The sequence below is a fragment of the Dromaius novaehollandiae genome, chromosome 25 (assembly GCF_036370855.1).
Source record: "Dromaius novaehollandiae isolate bDroNov1 chromosome 25, bDroNov1.hap1, whole genome shotgun sequence".
Classification (NCBI taxonomy): Eukaryota; Metazoa; Chordata; class Aves; order Casuariiformes; family Dromaiidae; genus Dromaius; species Dromaius novaehollandiae.
This window is the reverse complement of record NC_088122.1, coordinates 4,617,570-4,640,110: the sequence shown is the minus strand read 5'-3', so window position 1 is coordinate 4,640,110 and position 22,541 is coordinate 4,617,570. Positions and strand designations below refer to the sequence as shown.

Genomic DNA, 22,541 nt, shown 5'->3' with positions numbered 1-22,541 from the left:
GGGGAGCGGGCGCCGCCCCGGCGCCGATCGGCGCGGCCCGGCACAGCTCGGCTCGGCGCGGCTCGGCTTGGCCCGGCTCGGCTCGCCTCGGCCCGGTTCGGCTCGGCTCGGTCCGGCCCAGGATGGCACAGCACAGCTCAGCTCGGCTTGGCACAGCACAGTACAGCTCGGCTCGGCTCGGCTCGGCCTGGGATGGCACGGCACAGCTCAGCTCGGCTCAGCCTGGCACGGCTTGGCACGGCCTGGCATGGCACGGCTCAGCTTGGCACAGCCCAGCTCAGCTCAGCTCGGCCCAGCTCAGCCTGGCACAGCTTGGCACGGTCCGGCATGGCTCAGCTCAGCTCAGTTCCACACAGCCGGGCTCAGCTCGGCTCTGCACAGCTTGGCTTGGCATGGCTGGACTCAGCTCAGCTTAGCTTGGCCAGGCTTGGCGTGGCACGGTTCTGCTCCGCATGGCTCAGTTCAGCACAGCCAAGCACCAGCCTGGCACAGCCCCGGCATGGCGTGGCTGGGCACAGGCCCAGGATGGCCCACCCAGCTCAGCCAGGCACAATCCTGGCACAACCCCGGGACGGCGCAATCCAGCCCGGCCCGGCCCAGCACAGCGGCCGAGCTGCGCTGCCCAGCACAGCCCCAGGCCCAGCTGCAGGTGCTGCTGGGCAGCATCTCTCCGGTGCGTGTGCACGAACACCTCCCTCCACACAAACACTTTTGTCCCGCAGCCTCAAGCAGAGGCTGTGCATTCGTGCCCCTCTCCGAGGTCACTCTTGGCTGTTGCTGTCACAGAGAAGATATTTTATTGAATCTGGATCCGTCCCAGCTCGCTCCTTTGCCCCCCCAGGGCCTCCCGCGGGGGCCCCCTTGGCCTGGGACAAAGGGCCCTGGCACCAGCCTGGCGGCCACCTGCAACCTCCCCTCCACCCCAGTGATTTACACACTTGATCAGCTTTAAGCTGCGACGTGTCCTTGGGCTCCGCAGGTCTCCTCTATTCATATGCTTAAAGCTAGGTGCATTGGGTGGCTGCTGGCCTGGGGCTCCGGAGCCCTTTGGCTTTTGTGTTTCCCGTTGCACTATGAGCCCAGATGGAGTCGGAAATACCCCGACCTGTCACATGCTCCGCTGTGATTAACACATGTGTATTTAGTTTGCCACACATGCAGGAAAGCTCAGAAAGACAGGCTGGACTCCTGATTTGGGGAAGAACTTGCACTAGGGAAAAAAAAAAAACCCTGCAAGTTTATTGATTCTACCTCAAAGGTGGTGCCAGATAAAACATCCCCCCAGAGTCCTGTTGGATTTTTTGGACTTCCTCTGGGTGTGGGGATATTCCGTGTCCCTGAGGTCCTGTGCGGTGACTGGGAATCACGGCCATCCCTCCAGGGCCCTGGCAAAAAGGCTGTTAGGATGCTTGATTTCTTGAAAAATCTGGAATTTTTTAAAGGAATTATTCAGGCTCATGCCAGCTGTCAATTATTAGCTTTTTGTTGTTGTAAATATATCCATGGAGGCGAGCTTCAAATAGGAATTTGCTTAATCACAGAAGAGCGAGCATCATTAGTAACATGGGAACCATCTGCCTGCGGCTTACCGCATCACAGCAGTAAAAATAGCAGTAAAACCAAAATCATGGCTGCATATTGCTAGTACAGGGCAGGAAAACAGTGGGAAAGGCAACTCTGGTCGCGCTCGGTGCTGCCTCTTGCGCAGTCGCTTGCGTTGGGAATGGCGTGAGGGAGCCAAGCCCTCATTGCTGGCGTAGCCTGAGGGGGCCAGGAACAGCTCCCAGGACTACCGCTAGCACTCTGCTCTCTAAGAAAAGCGGTTGTTGAGCTCCCCAGCCAGCCTCCCGCTGAAAGGGGCTGAGACGGAATATTTGGGGACCCCGGCCCGAACCCGGGCCCCGCTGAGGGAACTACTCGAGCGCCGCCGCGGCGCCGCGACCAGGCCGCAGCTGTTGCCAAGGGCGACGAGGGCGCCCGGCGCTTCCTGTATTGATTCGAACGGGAAGAGGGCGGGGAGCGCTCCCGTGATGCCCCGCGCGGGGGCGGGGCCGCGGGCGGGAGCGGAGGGCGGGGGCAGCCCGCTCGCAGGCGGCCGCCATATTGGGCAGCGCTGCGGCCGGCGGAGAGTGACAGGAGGAGGCGGAGCGGGGCCGGGCCGGGCCGCGCCGGCCGCGCAGGTGAGGAAGGCGGTGGGGCCCGGGGCCGGTGTCACGGCTCCGGCGGGGCTGGAGGGCGGGGCCGGTCCCCTCCCGCGGCGGGGCTGGGCCGGGCCGGGCCGGGCGGCACCCGGCGGTGGCGGCCCGGCGCTGCCGCAGCCCGCCCGGGGGTGGCGGGGTCCGCGCCGCGGCGGGGCCTCGCCTGGTGCCCAGCCCCGGGGCGGCAAGGCCGGCCTCCCTGTCCCCGGGGCCTGTCCCTGCGCCGTGCCCGAGCCGCGGCCGGTCTGGAGCAGCGAGTGCGCCCCAGCGCCCGGCGTGACCGCGCTCCCCAGCGGTGCCCCCCCCCCCCCCCCCCAAATCCCCACCTTTTCTTTTTCCCTTTTTTTAACGGTGCTTTGTCAGGCGAAACTTAGTTGCCCTGAGGCACCTCACAAGTCACCGCGCTGTGCTGACTGCTGTAGTAAGGCCGCTCCGCGCAGGGGACTGCGTGTGCCGGTTGTTTGAGCCCGCCTGGCCCCGGCCCGCGAGGGGGATGCACTCGGCCACTCTGCTGCGGGAGCCTTGGCATGTCCGCGGAAGGGCTTCGTGCGCCCAAACCCTCAGAGATGATCCTGTGGCTCTGCCCGGAGCTGCTGAAAGGTCTCCGTGTAGACCCTCTGTTCAGTCAGTGTACCCTGCCCTGCTCTGGAAACACTTGTTTAGAGCCAGAGGAGGGGGCAGGCAGAGCTGCTGTCTTCTGCCGCACTCCAGTTTCTTGACCAAACTGGTAACGCGAGTGGTAGCCGTGATGGAGATTTTTGTGTTATGGACTCTAGTCTGAGAGCTGGCAACCTGCCACAGAAACTTTTACCATGAGTTACTTATTTACATACACCATAAGCTAGTGATGTGCTGTTCTTCTGATGGCTCTTCAGCGGTCTGAGGGAACTGAATGCTGATCTGTGTCTTTCATTAGTTTTTTAATGTGTTGTTAGTGTCTTACAAATAGAAAGCAGTACACATGTTCAGTGAGTTACGGGCTTTAAGCCTTAAAAACATGAACTGAGCATCCAATCATGCATGGTGAAAGTGAGTGTTTTCTTACAGTAGTCATTAAAGCTAAACGAAGTCTATCAGATCATCTTAGAGTCATCTATCAAAGATGTCCTAGGCTTTGTTGCTTGGATGAGTTTTACTTGATTTGTTGCTCTCCTGAAGGCATTGTGCTCATTTGCTTGGGAACTGCTGAGTTTTATTGAGTTAGTGTATTTAATGATGCTCGCCTAGTGTTTTGTGCCTGAGGTTCCTCACGGAGAGCAATTCGCTGGCTGGTAACAGCATCTCATATAAAAGATTGATTTTTTTTTTTTAATTTATTTTTTTAATGCGTAAACAGAATTTTCTTGGCCTGTTGACTGAGGCTGTTGCATTTTCTAAATTCTGTGACTTGCTCTTTTTTGTGAATTGACCAGGGGTACCATTGCATCTTCAGTAGCTTAAACCTTATGATAAAGCACAGACCTTTTGAATAGCCTGGCTTTTCCAGTAAAGCTCCATAAACAAAGCTGCTGGTGAATTTTTAATCTTGGCTTTTAGTGTACTGACTTCTGATAAGGCTTGCAATAAAGCAGACCTTTTATCTAGAACTGATGCTCTTAACAGCTGTTCCTACTTTGTTTTGAGACATTAGAAAAGATAATCAGACAACTGTATTTTGTGGGTTCTTGTATCTTTGTAGAAGGAAATAATGTTATGAAAGTTGTGTGCTGGTAGCTATATGAAAATCTGTGGGCAGGTAAATGTTGTGAAAGTACTATTTGGGAGATACAGTGCCTTGAAGAAAGGGTGTCTCATGTTTTGTGCTTAAAAGGCACTCTTGGTTTTCCTCTACCTCTTGAAGCATGATACAACAGGACAGAGTATACAAACTACTAAAATTAAAAAAAAAAAAAAGCCCTAAAGATTCTGTAAAATGCTATAAAACACATACAGTAGACTTTCTCTCATGCTTTTCTCTACTCTTAAGCAAGTCTTGTTTGAGCCTACAACACTTAACTTGGGGAAAGCTCCACCCTTATTAAGATGCCGTACCCCTAAAGCTTAAGTACTGCACTCCTTGCATTCCCGCTTCCTCTTCATTAAGTGGCGTGTGGTATGTGCAGTAAATACAGAGTATATTTAATATCTTCTAGGTAGTCACCAACACGAGCACCACCATAGGGTTGTGGATGCCTGGCCAGAAGTAAATCTCTCTCTTTCTACTGTCTGTCCAGTGGCTTTTCCAAAACGTGTGTTTATGTGGAGAAAGCTGCCATCAGGTGACTAAACAGAACTGCTGTTGGCATTTTTGGCCCTCTGCTTTGTCTGCCAGCTGTCTTGGCAGAGGCCAAAGGCTGGATGGATGGAGATTGCCTGTAGCTCAGCTTTCATATCTAGTAAGGATATGGTGGTGGGGCAGTATGTTGAAAGCTGTGTGGTTTTTTTGATCGTGCCCTCTGTCTTGTGGGGCAAATAAGGTAGCAGCATCCAGACTTACTAGTTTGGCGCATCTTACAACATGGACTGAGGTGAAATCTCAAAACAACGTTGCAAGATTAACTTGTATCCCCTGCATGTCATGGAATAATTTGAGGAAATCATACCCAGTTTCTTACGTGGCATTTGGGAATGCCCTTTACCACCTGCAGAAGGCAATAGCATTTCATACCGGTTTTGCCCTAGTGCAGAAGCACAGGCAGCAGTAACTTGTTTCATTACATCAGCAGGAGCAACGGAGCAGATGGAAATGACAACCTGTTCGGTACTCAGTCTTAGTATTTCTAGAGCATGATCTGCCAGTGTTGAACCAGATTTTTAATTCAGCCTTCAGAACTTTAATTAAACCTATGCAACAGCCAAAAAAGAAAGAGTCTTCATTGTCTAATCAAGGTATGTTTGCTAAATAATGCATCTCTCAAACTGGGGAGTGTTTTTTATATGCTGCCTGTGCTATTTGTTTTGTGTTCATAATACAGGGACCTGTCATGAGGCTGTCTTAGGTGCAGAGATTGCCTTTTGACCCACAAGCAAGAGATGACACAGCAGTGACCCGGCATCCAGCATGCGTTATGTTTTAATGCTTTATGTATTTCCCAGCATATGGCTTCCTGCACTGCTGAACACTTTGTTCTCTATCTCGACTTCCTAGGAACAGGTGTGTCTCTCTGATTTATGGGGGGAGACAGGGAAAAGGAGAAAAGAAGAAATAATTACTGTATGTAGGCAATAAGAAGGGTTTAATGGTGATGCTTTTGAGAGATCACCTGCTGAGTACCTGATTGTCATGACCTGTCTGCTTAGATAAAGCCCGCACTCCTAATAGACTGTTGTAGACTGCATTGGGATGTGTGTGGAATGAAAAGGTGATCTGTGAAGATAAAGTAACAAACATACAATTTTCCTAATTTAATAAAAGCTGCTTGGAGCAAACTTGGAAATCCTGCACTCGCCAGGCTGCTACATATATACAACAGTGTGTGTGTGTTGAGGGGGTCTGCTAGTTCTGGTCTGATCTCTGTAATTGAGCTTTACACTTGTATTTGAATCATGAGTAGAGGAGTTGAAGATGTACTTGTCTTTTGAGTACAGCATGGCAGACTTTACTCTGTCAGCCTCCCTTCTTTCCTTCTGCTGAGGGAGAAGTGGGATTTAGGGGAAAAAAAAATCTATCCTGGAAGTGATGATAATATCTGAGTGTCACCCATGTGAAAAAAAGTAGCAACAGCAATGTTCTTAGGCTTCCTGGAATCTTCTTCTCAGATGGGGTCCTACATCTAAGGAAGTTTTTTTCTTTTTATTGTTCTTCCTGACTTAGTTAAAATTTTTTGGGTGTGTAATGGTATATTGAGAAGAAGGTATACTAATGGAGATGGTTATTTTTAGTAAAGGCTGTTCCAGAGACTGAGGGTTTTGTACTGGGTTTCCTGTAGGTGTTCGAACCCTGAATTTCTGCTGGCATGTAAAAGTTCATGCTGTGTCCAGAGCTCTTTGGTTCATGCAGGCTTTCTGCAGGGTTCAGTGACCTCAGTTGTCCTAAATGAGCAAAGCTGCACTGCAGTTTGTTGGTCAAGGTTCCTCTGTCATCCAGATAGGACTTTTGCTATTTGTTGCTCTGAAAAGTGAAAGGGCTCTGCAAAGCCCTGTCACTTGTTTCAGAAGCTGACTGGAAGGCTGTGGAAAGTCTTGCAGCCTGCCGGCAAGTGTAGGTGCAGACGCAGTGGGTTAAAGTCAAAGATTTGTCACCTCCAGTCTGAATTACAGGTTGGGCTCTTGCCTGTGAGGAAGAGATGATGTTTTTGTGACACTGGAGGCAAAAGACGACGTGAATAGCTGCAGGTATCATTGATCTTCTAAGCTTAGTATAGAGTCGCGGCATCTCAAGTTTCTGTACTACTGTTATGAATCAGGAGGCTGAGTGGAGGCAGGAGATGAAAAAGTCCTTTGAGTCACTTTGCCTTTCAGATCAAATTTGGATTTAGCCTGAGCCTATTGTTGGTCATCTAAAAACTGACTTTTTTGGAATTTGGACATTGTAGAGTTGATGATAGTGAGCACATAGGAGGTCTGTTAGCTCCCTGGGTAGGAGGAAGTTGTTCCCAGGATGCTTTGACTTGTACAGGCATTGGAAAGGCGGAAAAAAATATGGGCCCTTGCAGGACCTTCAAGTAAAGAGTAGTTGTCTAAACATTACAGTCTGAAACACACTGATGCAATGTGCTAGTTTCTGCAGTAATGTAAGGTCTTAGCTTATTGGTGGAATATTGAATCTCTGCAGCCTTCAGGAGTGAAGTATAACAAAATAAGGGTAGAGATCTTGTATGTCACCATGATACAGAAGCGATATTTTCATTGCTATTAGCATGCTCCCTTTGTAATAACTAGTTGTGAAGAATCGTCTTTAAGTGTGAGGCAACGAAGCTTGTATTTTATTCTGAAATAAAGTTTAATCTGCTATTCTCATATAAGGTTTACTTTTGTAAATGGATTGTTTTATACACTAATACCTTTGTAAATCATTGGATAAGAGATTGTGTAATTACTTAAAAAAAGTAAACATTGGTAAAATTTACACAAAGCTCTAGCTTTTTGTACTACTGCTTTTAAAAGAAGATTAGTTGCTTAAAAAGAAGTGGTTGTTTGGCATAAAAGGCAAACTTCATGACTTGCTTAAATTTGGGGTAGCTCTACTTCAGATTGGCTAAGAGCAGAGTATCTCGCTCGTTCTAGATGTTGATGTTAGCGCTCTGCAGCTGGCTTTAGCATTCTGTATGCGTTTGTAGTAGGCTTGACTTGGACTGTATTTTAGCATGGTTGGTTTTCTTACAGCTTGTTCGAAAGTCTAGAAAATAAGAGAGTCCATAATAACTGGAAATACTCTTTGATACTCCAGGATGAGGCAGCATGAGCTAACTGATCCAACAGCTTTCTCCTGCCAGAAAGGGCCATTCCTGGCTACATGTTCTCTCTGCTTCCCTAGTGCCAGCTTTGGCTCTCATCATACCCCTCGGTGAGTTGATCCAGCTTACTGAGCCAGCAGAAAATTTCTACTCTTTTGGGTTGAGTTAATTTTTTGTCATCTTAGTGAGCCAGATGGACTTGCAGGGGGGTCAAACAAGAGCCAGAGCTAGCACAGAGGAAGTGCAGGACTGTTTAGCTGGGATAGATCATTGGAAGACTAGAATATTGGCTTTTGGGAAGCAGGACAAGTGGGGTTGATTTCAACCCCTGATGTTCATGACTTAGAAGCTAAGTGATTTACTCATTCTCCATCCTCTTCCTCTTGGTAAATTATGAGGTTCATCCTGAGAGCTTTTAGATGCTCGGCACCTGAATGATAAAGTGTTTTCTCTCAAAATTAGTACTGAGGTGCTATTAAATGTCAGTCCAAAGAGAAGGTAGCCTCTCTGTTTTTGGGTAGGCTCTTGCTATCTCTAAATTTGTATGTGAAAGTGGGTGGGTTTTCAATTTCCCTGAAAGCCAGGGGAAAAAAAAAAAAAAAAGCAACAATTTTGCTTTAGGAGCTGTAGGTTATCTTCTTGAAGAAACAAAAGATCGTGAGAACCAACTCTGTTATGAAATCTTCTTGGATATATATTTTGTTACTAATTAACCAGCTAGTTTATGCTTGGAGGGGAAAGGGTTTTTTATTCCTGGAGAAGAACTTGCGTATTGTGACTATTTTAGTGTTTTCTTAAGGCACCTTAAGTCTTATCTTTGAGTCGGCTGGATTTTATCATAGTTAGCATTTCTTTGAGAACAATAATTCTACGCAGAGTGGTGGTGCCGAACAAAAGTGTGTCTTGTTCTTTTTATTGACCCAACTTTAACGTATTCAAATACATAAATATTTTTTGTCAGTATGGATCTGTTTTTAATAAACCCGCATGCAGAATGGCAGGCAGTTGGCAGGGAAATGAATGCAGTTATTCTGCAAGATTTTGTTTGCTGCGTGAGAGACGGCCTGTGCCTATTTGGATTCTTTAGCAAGAATCGAAGTTGTGGTCTCAAATGTAGGCTTTGTCGTTGGCGCCATCATAGCTGAACTCTTCTGTTTTGTTTTTGACATGGTCTGCCTGAGCAGGAGAAGAGTCAGACAATCCTTGACTATCTCTTTGATATGGAATTGTTTGAGCTGTTCATGAAAATGGAAGGTAATTGGGTGTTTAGGTGTTAAACATAAGAGATGCTGCTGAACGTGAGAGACCACAGGATCTGATCCTCTGCTGATGAAATTGAGAGACCAGAGGAATATGAATGGCAGGAGAACTTTTAATGTGCAGGTGCAATATATTTCTAAATTTAAATGGGGTTGAAGGAAGTGGAGGAAATCTTGGTATAATTCAAATACAATTAATTTTATGTTGGTGCTTTATTTTGAAGCACTTAAAGTCTGAAAAGGGTTGTTTTGGGCTTATTAGTATTACTTTCATGTTCTGCTTTTGCAGTCTCTCTTCTCGCATTGTTTGCTCTACATATGCTGTATTTTTGATTAAAATAACTTCTAGTCTAAATTTTTAGAGCTCTTTCATTGGCTTTCTGGACTGTACAAACTAACGTGTGTGTTTGATATCCAAAATGAAAATCTTGCTCTGCTATGTAACTGCATACAGATCTTTCACAAATATTGTGATGAGCCGTTTTAGGAGAACACTTTAAATGTGTGGCGTCATCCATTTGATTATGCTTCTAGTGCAGGTTCTGCACTAGATCAGCAGGTTCTGCTGATCTCCTCCTTATCCATGGTGTATAAATGCATTTTGTTGAAATGCTTGGTTGAGAGATACCCTTAGCCTCAAAGGCAGATTTGAAAGATAGTTAATGCTATTCTTATTCACCTAAACTAAAAAATGAGAAATAGTGTTAGCTGTGGGGCACGTTAAGGTTTTTAACCTCCAAAAACTTTTCTAATTTTCACTCAATAATGTCCTATCTCTGACATCTCATTTTATTCGGTAGAAACTGATTACTGTCAAATTTAGTAGCTTTCTCCAATTGTGCCTCTGAAAGAGCATATGGGAGAAGTCTCTTAAATTAAAAATAAGTTGGGGAGGAGGGTGACAAAGCAGGTGTACTTGGAAATAACTTGGCATTATCTATTTAAGGAATGCTCCTATAAAAGTGTTGGCATGTTTTATGGCAAGAAAACAAAAGGCCCCTAAGTTTCAGTAGTTCTTAGAAGCTCAAGTTCCAGTACCAACAAAAGGCTTTGATTATAAAAGAAAGTAGCTATGCTAGCTGATAGATGACTGTAGTCCAGAGTTCATGTACTTTATCATCTTGCTTTCAATCTAACTTTGTAAAATATTGCAGTACTTACTTGCATCTCACTGGCTTACAGCATGTGCTGCTGTAACCTCTCTACTTTGGCAATATGCCCCCAGTTTTGAAGGGTAAATCTTGGGCAGATTTTCTGTTCTTAGAGGCAAACCTTTTCACAGAAAACCTTGTTCAGATGGCAGCGGGGAGCTGCAGTCAGTTCCGTCAGGGGCCCTGTACGTGGCAGTGTGTAGCCTGATCCTGTACCGCTTCCTCCCAGGACAGCTGTTGGTGTGCAGTTGCCTCCCAGATTTTGCCACAAGTTTGTATCTTGAGGCAACGCCATTTGTGTAGCTGGGACTCTAGCCAAATGCAGTAAATGTTTATACAATAGTAGTGAAGGAAGATCGCTCTGTGTTCTGCAGAGCTTCCACATGCCTGTGTATTGTGGTTTTCTGTGTGGAGTGCATGTTAGATTCCACCTTTCCCTTTGGAGATGTCTGTCTCGGAGACAGACCTGGCATGCCTGTTCTGGTATTGGCATTTTTGTGTTGACGTGAGCTGGCGAGATGTGCAGTGCACACTCTGTTCTCCCCTCTCGAACTTGCGGGTTGGATGTAGCAAAGGTGCTCGGATGGATGAAGTCTTCCTCTGTCCGTTCTATTTGTCAGTTCTCCCTCCTTCCAGACAAAGGATAAGGTATATGTAGGTTGGAGTAGGCTGGGCAGTAACAGTGCTGGTCTGTTACCTTAAGAGCTTGGAGAACGGCTGTGACTACGTATCCTCTCTGAAGTGTTAACAAATGTGTGTTCTAATTTAGCCAGCCAAATCTAGACTGTGAAGCCATCTTATCCTAAAATGTATGCTTGAAAGATGCTTTGTAAGGTGGATTGCAGCATAGTTTAACATTGCCTATAGCCTGCATAGCCGCAGCTAAGCAAGCGCTCTGCTAGCCGGGAGGAGTAGTTGGGGCAGCGTGGGCATCAGGCATTTACCCGGTGGGCTGCCTCATCTGGAGCTGCCTGTGCTTCTGCAGTGGCATGGCTATGAGTATCCAAACTAGCTTCAGCATAGTGGTGTGTGCTGCTGTCGTTCCTCTTGTCTGGGGTGTAAACCTGGCTGTGGTGGTATAGGCTGTAGATGTCCTCTGTGACTTTTTTTTTTTTTTTTTTTTTTTTTTTTTTGGTGTACCTGCATACCTAACACTTGCTAAACTGTGCTGCTGCAGTTTACATGAAGGGGCTTATCTCAGGTATGAGGCTGCGCTTTGTGCTCCGTTGTGGTTCTCATAAGCTTAGGTCCTATCAGACACAAAATGCTAATTGCCTGTGCATGTGAATCAGCAACCAAGGGCAATAATGCAGAAAAACACTCTCATCAGCAGCCTCGTGCTATGTGTTGTCACGGAAGTGTGATAAGTGCTCTTGAAGGAAGATGGTCTCAAGTTTAAAGAATGGACTTAGACTTCCATTTTTAGATTCTACCAGTTGTTTGTGCATATGAGCAACTTGTAAAGTGGGCAGAGAGGCTAAACACCTTGAAGGTAGAACATGTTGTGCCACAGTTCTGCTCTTCTGATATGGCTTAATTCACTGATCATCTGAAAAGCACCTTAAACCTCTCTGGTCAGCTGTAGAAAATAGCTGCTAAAGAGGCTGGCTGCTATATGAGAAGGTGTGATATTTTGGTAGCTTTCTTCCTCTAACTGTTGCAGCAGACTAGTTACTGTTTGGACTTCATGAAGATAAATTCCTGGGACTGCTGAACTCCCCAGCTCCCCCTTTCCTTTCCACCATGGACCAGGATTACGAGAGACGTCTCCTACGCCAAATCAACATACAGAATGAAAACACAATGCCTTGCGTAAGTACAAATATGCCATGATCTTAGTCTCACTATTAAGTTGTTGTCTGTCTTGAACGTGAATATGCCATCTTGGAACAAGGGGTCCAGGGAGCTTGTGGAGTCTCCATCTTTGACGATGCTGAAAACTCAGCTGGGTGAGGCTGTGACCCTCAATCTGACTTTGAAATCAGCCCTGTTCTGAGAAAACATTCTTTCCCACATAAATTATTCTATGAAAAAAGAATGTGACCATAGTCAAGGAATCTGCAGCTTACCTTGCGAGGAGTCTGCCCAACTCCAGGCTTCCATGTATTTATATGACAGTGCTCAGTTGAGAAGGGGTGGTGAGAAAGAAGCTGCTTAATTTGCTCTTTTGGCAAAAGTTCCTGTAACTGTTGAACTACAGCATGCTCACTAGCTCTGTTAAGCAAATAAACCAGTATTTGGCTCGTCTAGTCTCATTTAGCATTGACAAAACCATTTAGATGTTTTTCAGACCCATACCGTGATCGCCACTTGCTCTTGCATGTCTTTTATTCTTTAATTTAGGTAGCAGAGATGAGAAGAACACTGACGCCTTCCAATTCTCCAATGTCTTCTCCTAGTAAACATGGAGACAGATTTATTCCTTCAAGAGCTGGGGCCAACTGGAGCATTAACTTCCACAGAATAAATGTAAGTTTTTCTCCTGTCTCCTAAAGCTCAAAGTCTTGGAATTGAGGAAACAGTGCATTTTGTTTTGTCTGACAGAATTGTTCTGCTTATCTTCTGTATCAGGGTCTTCTGCTACCCCAAAAGAGCTGTTCTGAGTGTAGATCTCCTGGCCCACTGGGGCAGCCTGTTTTTGCAGACTTCTCGGTTTGGTATTTTGTGTATTGTGAGGTTTCTGTATGGTGATACTGTGTTTCTTCCTTTCAGGAAAATGAAAAATCGCCAAGTCAAAACAGAAAAGCAAAGGATGCTACGTCGGACAATGGCAAAGGTTAGACCCTCTTTCTACCACTTGTGCCGTGCCTACATCTCTTTATTTCAAACCGATGCCTATTTTGGAAATCAAAAGTGAATACTGGCACTTCTACGCTTGTGCAAAAAGTCAGGCTGGTGTTTGTAGGGTAAATGCACGCATCACGACAGTGCTCATCTCAGTAAGCTGCTGACTGAGCAACTGGAAAGCAAGAGGTTATTTGTATCCCTTGTTCTGTTATGTCATGGAAATACTTTTCTGATGGAGTGGAAGGAGGGGAATCTTGCTGCTAAGCTAATTCCAGCCTTGAGCCCCAAGCAATTAAGAGGACCTGTGAACATACAAGTTGGGCACATCACTCTGTCACTCCCTGCAGAGCTGCTTGCTTGTTTGGAGCTCTCTGCCTGAACGGTTGTTTGGGTTCACAGATGGCCTTGCTTACTCTGCCTTGCTGAAGAACGAACTCTTGGGAGCAGGGATTGAGAAAGTTCAGGACCCACAGACGGAGGACAGGAGGCTGCAGCCGTCCACCCCAGAGAAGAAGTCTCTATTCACTGTAAGCTGACTACTTTGCAGTAAAACTAGTGGGGATTGCCTGTGCCTTGTTTATGTTGTAAGGAAAAAGCACATAGTTCTGTCAAGTTGCTAGTGCAAGAGTTGTTGTTGTCACTTTGTTAACATAAGCTGTGATAACAAAATCTGGTGGCCTGTAAAGAGATCATGAATGTCTGCAGCAGGCTGCATGCTTCCTTTTTTTCTATACTGGCAAGGAAGCTGAGTTGAGATCAAGCTTTTCAGATGCTCTAAAACTGTGAGTAAGTGATCAAATCAAGGTTTTGGAACAGCAGAGATAAGATTTTTGATATGGTTTTGAAGCACCTGGAAAAGGGAGGAACTGAAAAGGTTGGGAAATCTGCCAGCGGGTGTTGGATTTAGCTAGGCATCGGGTACCAGTGTCTGTGTTGCGAGTGATCTCCTAGGTCTTGGACGTGCTCAAATTCTTATTAGATGGATTTTCTTCCTGCAGTATTCTCTCAGCACAAAGCGCTCCAGTCCAGATGATGGCAATGAGGTGTCGCCATATTCCTTGTCTCCTGTCAGCAACAAAAGGTAATACAGATTCATCACAGGCTGCAAGAAGGGAAGGGTTGGGACAGAGAATCGAGGTTCTCTAGGTGTTCTAAGGCAACCAAAATAGCAACATGAATTAGCTTTAGAAGTCTGGGGGGTTAAGTAGTAGGGACAGTGGAGTTCTCTAAGGATTTCTAGAGATACCCAACCTGCTTAGATACCTAATACTTCTTGGCCAACCTTCAGCGAACCTAATTCCTTCCAGTTTTATTTGCTGGAAAGAATTTTGCAGTCTCTTTCTGTTTGTGCGTTTCTATAGAAATGCAGATGCACTTTAAAGAGTGGCTATCACAGTCTGTAGAGTCTGCTGCAATATGTAAAATCCTGTAGTTGTTTTTGTATCTGCTCTTGTAAACAGTCAGAAGCTGTTAAGATCACCTCGAAAACCAACACGGAAAATCTCAAAGATTCCTTTCAAAGTGCTGGATGCCCCGGAACTGCAGGATGACTTCTACCTGAACCTGGTCGACTGGTCCTCTCTTAACGTCCTCAGTGTTGGCCTTGGGACTTGTGTTTACCTATGGAGCGCTTGTACTAGCCAGGTAAATGATGATTGCTGTCCGGAGAGTGAAGTGCCAGTTGTAGATGTTTTCCCAGCCCTAGCATCTTTCAGAACTGTGGTATGCGCTGTGTGAGGGATTCAGCACTTGTAATGCTCTGTCCCAAGTATTTAGTTTGTCAGGCAGCCAATGTAGTGTGATGGTAGCAGATGTTTCTTACTTCATTCTGTCTTATTTCAAGGTAACCCGATTGTGTGATCTGTCTGTGGAAGGAGATTCTGTCACGTCTGTGGGCTGGTCAGAACGGGTCAGTATAACATTGTCAACCGCAAGAGCTGAAAAATTAAAATTCAGACACTATCACTTTAGCCATATAACTCCTTCTCAGAAGTTGTGACTTCTTGGGTCATTTCCCTGTCTTCCTCCAAAACTCCCTGTATGTTTTTGAGCAAATGTATTTGCCTGTCTGCATTCATTTCTCCTCTCCTGAATGAGAGGAGATGGAGGGCAACCTCTTTTAGCTTGAGGTTCTCTAGGCATTTGATAAGATGTATGGGAAGGGGGAAGAAAGAGTTCACTTCTCCAGCTCTGGACAACAAAATATCACAATAAATATGTTCCAGCTAGGCTAGTTGGTTCTCTTCAGTAGGGAAAAATTGTGAGATGGAAAAATACTGGATGTTTTTAATCTTGTGGGTTTTATCCTCTGCATCTGGCTTTTGTTTTACGTCCACCTGTGCTTAATGGCTTTACTGATCGTGGGTTTTCTGTTTGTCTAGGGGAACTTGGTAGCAGTTGGCACTCACAAGGGCTTTGTACAGATCTGGGATGCGGCTGCAGGAAAAAAGCTTTCCATGCTGGAGGGGCACACAGCTAGAGTTGGTAAGGAGATGGGAGGCAGGAGGGCTCAGGTGTGTTGTTTCTTTAAAACTGACTTTTTTTTCCCCTCTTGTAAAGGAGGGATCTGCTTCAAATAGCAGGATTCAAAAATTACAATGATATTTATCCCCTGCTGTGTTCTGCGCAGTCTTTAAAACAATATCACTTAGTAATCACTGTGTTCTGATCTGGGGTGTGGTGGTGCTTGAGTGGTTATTGCAGCATGGTTGCAAGCAGGTGTTTCCTCCCTGTCTGAGGCATTTCAGGTTTGGTTACAACATCTTTTTTTCTCTGCTACTGGCTTCCGGTTTCAGCCCTTAAGCAAGCTGCTTTACACTGAGATTTCCAGTTTTCTCATTCTTCAGGGACTTTTTCTTTTTTTTTTTTCTTTTTTTTTTTTCTTTTTTTTTTTTCTTTTTTTGCTCAGAGGTGCTGTGGATCTGATCACTGGAGTCAAGACACCTTCTAAGTTGTATTTCTATGCTTTACTGCACTGTGAAATGGGATTGGTGATGCCTTGAATGAGTTTGTGCTGCTTAATCTTTCTTTGTATGCTATTTTAGGACTTCAGACAGTAGGTGTAAAGGAGTTCCCTAAGCGCTTGATTTTTGTAATCCTCCTCCAACTGTGGTGGCTGTTCTGCCTACCTGCTCCCACAGGACTCCTGCAACATACTCTTATGCTGTTGCTCTGCCTGCATTGCAGGTGCCTTGGCGTGGAATGCAGACCAGCTTTCTTCTGGGAGTCGGGACAGAATGATCCTTCAGAGAGACATCCGAACCCCACCTCTACAGTCTGAGCGGCGACTCCAGGGCCACAGGCAGGAAGTTTGTGGGCTCAAATGGTCTACGGACCACCAACTCCTGGCATCTGGAGGAAACGATAACAAGGTATAGTACTTGCTAGTCATGTGAAGGCTCAACATCTTCACCAAGAAATGCCAGACTCTTTCTTCAAGAATAATCAGTCTCTCTGAAAGAGCTTTTGTTCAGTCCTTAGACTGTTCCCAACCATAAATACTGCTAAACTTCTACTCGGTCTCTTCTCTCTCTCTAATAAAATTGAAAAGGCAAATTGAATTATGCTTCTATATTTGGCTAATTAAAACTATAGGGTTTTGAGTTCAACAAACCTATTCCTAAACTGCCCTTCCTGACTTTGTTTAGGTAGTGTATAGTCAGGTCTGTTGTAATAATGTTTATGTAGATGGAAGGAAATCGAGTTTAAAAGCTGCCTAAGTTTTAATACCTATAACTCAGGCTTGTAGTTCACTGAACACCATATGGAAGAAGCATCTGCTATGAAGTAGCAGTGTTCACAGCCCTTTGGAAAGGGTTGCTAGGTAGTGAATTTGCCCAGTGTATGTGTGACAGCATAGCTGCACCAAGTTCTTCCTGCTCAGAATATCTTCTAATAAACATATTTCTAAATGTGTGCTGGAAAAATCCGGTCTCAAAGACAAAAGAAAGCCTTGGGTTTGTGTTCAGTGACACTGTCTCTTTGGCTTCGTAAGCTTAGCTTAAGGTCTGTTTTGTTTCCTTGTTACCCAGTGGTAAAATGGCCCCTCAGTTGAGTGTGGTGGCAGGGAGGGACTGGCTTCAGGGCTAAAATAGCTAACTGAGATGCATGTGCTTGGGCAGAGCTGTGGGAAATCATCCTGTTGCACAACCACCCTCATCAGTCCCGCTGCGACATCGTGGTTTGTGGGTGTTGAAGACACGTGACTGCCATGCAAGTTCAATCACATCTCTTCTCTCTGCCAGCTTCTTGTCTGGAATCACTCCAGCCTGAGTCCTGTCCAGCAATACACAGAGCATCTTGCAGCAGTAAAAGCTATTGCCTGGTCTCCACACCAACACGGCCTCCTCGCCTCTGGCGGCGGAACGGCTGACCGCTGCATACGGTTCTGGAACACGCTCACCGGACAGCCTTTGCAGTGCATCGACACCGGGTCGCAAGTGTGTAACTTGGCCTGGTCTAAACATGCCAATGAGCTAGTAAGTTCCACCCTCTCCCTGCTCAGTCCTGCTGCTGAGCTTTGTGAGGAAGCATGAGTCTGATTTCCTTCTCCCCTCTCAGGTGAGTACCCATGGATACTCGCAGAACCAGATCCTCGTCTGGAAATATCCCTCGTTAACTCAAGTAGCAAAGCTAACAGGACACTCATACCGAGTCTTATATCTGGTAAGCAATGGCCATATCTCTAGTGAAAACTCTTGTAGCTGTGTATTTGTTCTGTGGCTGAGAAGAGACCCAAAGAACACAGTGCCAGTGGCGCTGTAAGCTGCCTGTTGCCTAGGTGGAGACATGAATGTTGCCCTGCAAGCAATGAAAAAGCTTTGTATCTGGTTTTCTTGCCTGCAAGGGATACTTTGATTTGCTGCTATGGAAATGTGAGGCTTTATTAATGAATAGCAAAGCCTGCCAAAGCTCTTCTGAGGAAGCACAAGCATCTCCTCGTATTCTCTTAAGACTTCTACAATGTTTTTTCGTTGGAGATTGCAAGCAGGGAAAGAATTTGGTGCTTTCACTCCTCCCAGTTTGACATTAAAAAGTTTGGTGCAGTTAATCCACCTTGATTTCTTACCTGCTTTATTACCGTTACATGGGGCTTTAAGGGGTGTCATTACAAAATAGTATCAGCATATTTATCATCTCTGTGAGTAGGTTCCAACGTAAGTGACTAATGTTACTGGCATTTGCCGGCTCCATCACACTTCCTGTCTTAGCACATATTTATAATCCAGGGAGGAATAGCCTCAATTACAGCTGGCTTGGATTTCTTAACACAGGAATCCTTTTTATGTTAATTCCACCCATGTGTTCCATAGCTGCATAAATAAGATGCAAGTGCTCAAATTGGCACCTACCGAGACTGTGAATAAGGCACATGAAAGCAGAGGTAGCTGTTTGGTTTCTCACCGTCAGCCAAGTAGGAAGGAGAGTTATGTCTCTCTGATACGTTCCAATGAAGACTTGTTTTCGCCCTCAAAAATGTAATAGTCATTAAAGGTTGTTCTCTCTTGGCCGTAGGCAATGTCCCCTGATGGAGAGGCCATAGTTACAGGAGCTGGAGATGAAACCTTGCGGTTCTGGAACGTCTTCAGTAAAACTCGCTCAACAAAGGTAAGGATGTATCACGTGGATGGCTGCAAATGTGTTCTGCAGGTAGGCTCAGCCTTTGAGGGTGGATTTATTCTGAGCTTGCTCTGTTCTGCTGCCTTGCCTCTGAAGATCTCTTCATTTTGTCCTATAGATGGAGGGATGTATGCAGTGAAGGGTTAAACCTTACTGAGATATAAAGGGATTTGCAGTCATCAAATGAAATGTTGCCTCTGTGCACCAAAGACAGTATGACAGAACGTCATTCTCCTGTCTGTTACAGGGCTGCTAAACATAGCGATGAAAAGCTGCTGGCTTTCCAGAAGCAGTGTTGCAGGGAGCTCACCCTGAGCCTACCATCTTCCCTGCTGGCATTCTGCTGTGAACTGGCTGTCCTTGAAAATAGTTACCCCTTAGTTTCTTACGTAACTACTTAAAATGGTGGCTTGGGTGGAGATGTGCTGAGAAGTGCCACTAAAAACTTGCCTTCAGTGAAAGCAGTTTGTGCCAGAAGCGCAAGAGCTTTCTCGAGTATCTCACAGAGGCAGTGAAGAATGGCAGAGAAATCTTAAGGATTGACCTGTGGGAGCTGGTGTGCTTATTGCTAGGTCTCCATCAGGTTTCTGGTGGCTCCAGGATACAGTTTCCCACAAAGCTGTGGGAATTGCCCTCTCCCCTGCCACATTCCATGTTATCAGCGTGAAACCAAGTATAGGAACGTTTATGGTACTGAACTTTGAATGATGAGCCCAGAGCAGTTCCTTGGGCTAGAGATGCCTCACTGGCTTTGTAATAAAAGGAGCAAGTGGAGTAACACTGCAGCAGTGCTGTGGAGGTGCCTGTCTCTGGGATTCGCTTTGAGGGAGCTCTGGACTTAGTATTTGCTTGTCTTTTCTTTTCAGGAGTCTGTATCCGTTCTAAACCTCTTCACCAGGATACGGTAAACCCTCTGTATTACAACCCAGGAGACCACAGTCTGACGTACCAGGATAAAACCACTAACTTGGTGTGCATGGAACCCCAAACAATCAGCCAGAAGGGGAGTGAGTGTCAGTGGCGCTGGAGGATGGATCTAACAGATGCTAATTAAATATGTGCTTGTGAACCACATTGGGCAGTATTTGGGATGGGGTTGGGGAGGGACTTGCCAAAGGTTTACGGATTTATCCTTTGTAAAGGGGAACGGGTACAAGAGATGCTAAAACAGCATCCTCCAACCCTTGTTCTGTATAGTGGAGAAAACATGTATGATATGGACCATTAAGACTGGACCAAGGCCATCCCAACTGCTATGTCATCTCTTAGGAGAGATGAGTATCCTTGCCTTTGCGGGAAAGGGTTTAACGTGCTGCTTTGGTCCCTCTATCCTAGGATGGACATCTTTGGAGGTAGGAGCTAGCCAGACTTGTTCAATGCAACTGGTGCAAGGGGACTAGACTCCAGACTGGGCGTTAGCCTCTCTGATATCTAAGGGCATTGTTTATAGCCTGGGATCTACATTACATGAAGAAACTGGAGAACTGCATATTTTTCTTTGCATTTTTTCCAAATAAAACAGGTACTGCAGTACTTGATACAACCATTCCCGTAAGACAGTTTAACGTTGGCACACTTAACAACTGGCTTCAAACAAGTACATTTTTGGGCTCTAAACTTTAAAGGAGACTTAAAGAGGCTCCACCTTTGAGGGAGCACATTCAAAGAATTTTAAAATTGCTATTGCATGTTCTCGGCTGATCTCCAAACTTTTAGTTAACGAAGAGGAAAAACAATGTCTTAAAAAAAAAAAAAAAAAGTATTTGGAGCTTCCCACAGTGCCATTTGTTGCAAGCTGGTTGCTCTGGAGTCTTTCTGAGGACAAAAGCAGTTGAGATGTGGTTAAACAAAACAACTACTGTAGATCTGTTTTTCAAAGAAAGCATTGCCTCTTCTGGCTGGAAGGGGGGAAGCGCCATGGCTGGGTGAGGGGTTTTTTTCTTTTTTACGCAAGGAAGAAGTGTTACTTTTTTTTTATCTCCAAGTCAAAGCCAGGGACCTGTTGATTTTTTTTGTTTGTTTGTTTGTTTTCTTTTTTTAAAGTTGTATGGAAAGAAGAGTGCCTGCCTGTGTGTTTGGAGCCCGTGTGATGAGTGCAGTGGGATGTGATGCAAAGCACTTGTGTGTATGTGTTGTTTTTAATTTAAAAAGAAGCTGTTACGCTTGCAGCAGCCTGTTCCTGTCTTACTTTGTACATGTGCCAATGCTCTCCCTGCTGTGCACCTGGCTCTTCTGCCTGCCTCATGTCCTCTCTAGTACATTTGGATGTGAGTGCTGTTTCCTGTTCTCGCTTGGATTTTCCTGGCTGTGTATATAGACCTTGACCTGTTCTCTGTAGAGTGTATAGGCATTTTTTTTTTCTTTTTTTGGAAACCAGACTGCAGGGGTGGAGGTGGGAATACAACTGCCTCTCCCCAGTGCCACCAGTATCCTTAGGGTGAGCTTCTGAGATTGGAAGGCTGATACGGAGAAGGGCAGTGAAGGGCGGCTCTGTTCACTACAGCCTTGACCAAGTGTGCCGTTTACACCAGTGCCTGGATCGGGCTCCTCTGTGGCTTGACACTACCTCCGCATATTGCAGATACTTGGAGGCGCTTGTGAGGTGCTCGTGTGCCGGGAGTTCACTGCTCCTTAGCAAACTGACAGCACTGAATCTCGAAAGCCCGAAGCAGCAGCCACATCATCTTATTGTAGCCTCGCTTGCCTCAAACATAATTTCAACACAAGTCTATAAACATAATTTCGATGTAACTTCTGAAACACAATCTCAGCACAACCACTGTGTTGTAATACTTGCTGCAGGAGTACGAGGCGCTGTTAAAAATTGTCTAATGGCCTCCCAGTTCCCCTCTTGTTGCTTGTTATGCTCACTTGCATTGTTAAACTTGATAGCGTGGAAGGACCACTGAAAAGCACTGAGGAGTTGTTAATTAAGTCAGATCGTTAAGTTGGGAAGCAGGTTTGAACTGAAAGGCCAGCGGCAGGGAGTCATGGCCTGTCACAGGTGTCTGTCCTGTTGTAATGCCACCCTTCTTGGGGCAGCAGAGCCTGGGAAAGGGGGCTGCTTACACCAGTGGGTAAAGGTGGTTGGTAACTGCTGCTGTAGATCTCTTTCCTTCTGTGTTCTGGGCTCTCTCCTACCTAAGTCCTGATGTGCAACCCCCTTGGAGACACTGCTTGCTTCTCCAGGAGGAAATCTCTAGATAGGGTGGGGGCAAGGAGGAGGTCTCAAAGTTGCACGCAGGTAACCCCAGAAAGTGGAGTGGCTTCACACTGGTTTGTGCCCGTTCTGGCTCAGGGGAGCGCAGGGGTCGTGCTGGAGGAGGAAGCCTGCGACACGGGTGCCTTCCTCCGAGGAGACCCTGGAGCGGCTGGGGAGATGGGCAGCGCGGTCAGCGCGTGCACAGCCTGTGCTGTGTCCACAGCTCGGTGCTCCCTCGTGTCCCGGCGTCCAGCTGGGCCCGGCGGTGCTGGCGAGGGGGCAGCCCCCTCGTTGCTCTGCTCCTGGCGCCGTGCTCCTCTTCCACCGGGCACTTTCACAAGCTCTTTTTTCTCACTTTTCTTGCTTTGGAGCTGCCTTGTAAGCAGGTCGGCTTGCGACTTCCTCTTCTGTCACGTTTGGCAGGGAGGGCTAGCGATTTCCAACCCATAGCTGGTCCGTGGCTGAGCAGCTTGGCTAACGAGCATGGAAAGAACGAGCTGTTCAGATGGATTTAGCTGTTACAGTATGGCACAGACTCCTTCCCCCACTCCGCTTGCAGCTGCCAGGGCAGGAGTGGAGTTCCCAGAAGTGCTCTCTGCAGGTATTTTGCTGCAAGAGTGTGCGTTTGTGGGTGTGTGCGTATGTCGCAGCTCATAGAGGCAAGTGGTGTGACGCTGTTGGCTGGCTGGAGTGTGTTAACTGGGGAAAAGAGCAAAACTATTGTAAGCTTGTGACTTTTGGTGTATGATCTGTAAGTACTGAGCTGTGCAGGTGGGTTGAGCAAAGGGTCCTCCCAGAGTTTATGCGATAAAGTCCACAACCTCGTGGCATTGTTATATATAAGGCATCATATGGTGGAGAAAATATAGAGCGTTGTAACTTTTCCATGTAAAGCAATCTAACTGGCATTAAACAAGTTGTGAATTTAAGTCTGTTGCTGTCTGGAAATT

General features: G+C 46.3%; 1 protein-coding gene across 2 annotated transcripts; it reads left to right on the top strand.

Annotated features, from left to right (window-relative positions):
- Positions 1-2,035: 2,035 nt before the first annotated feature.
- Positions 2,036-22,520, top strand: FZR1 (fizzy and cell division cycle 20 related 1). Of its 2 annotated transcripts, none has more exons than XM_064497628.1 (14): positions 2,036-2,180; positions 11,650-11,795; positions 12,327-12,452; positions 12,696-12,759; positions 13,170-13,297; positions 13,769-13,851; positions 14,231-14,414; positions 14,614-14,679; positions 15,152-15,254; positions 15,957-16,141; positions 17,015-17,248; positions 17,331-17,435; positions 18,285-18,377; positions 19,256-22,520. In XM_064497628.1, the coding sequence occupies exons 2-14, from the start codon at positions 11,727-11,729 to the stop codon at positions 19,295-19,297; spliced, it is 1,482 nt and encodes a 493-aa protein (XP_064353698.1). In that variant the 5' UTR covers positions 2,036-2,180; positions 11,650-11,726; the 3' UTR covers positions 19,298-22,520. The 2 variants fall into 2 exon arrangements, with proteins under 2 accessions (XP_064353698.1, XP_064353697.1); XM_064497627.1 differs by having other exon boundaries at positions 11,647-11,795.
- The last annotated feature ends 21 nt before the right edge of the window (positions 22,521-22,541 follow it).

Coding starts and splice junctions, on each gene's coding strand:
- FZR1 (XM_064497628.1), top strand. CDS start 11,727: ATGGACCAGGATTACGAGAGACGTCTCCTACGCCAAATCAACATACAG. Junction 16,142..17,014: donor CTGGAGGAAACGATAACAAG/GTATAGTACTTG, acceptor TCTCTCTGCCAG/CTTCTTGTCTGGAATCACTC. Junction 18,378..19,255: donor GTAAAACTCGCTCAACAAAG/GTAAGGATGTAT, acceptor TTTTCTTTTCAG/GAGTCTGTATCCGTTCTAAA.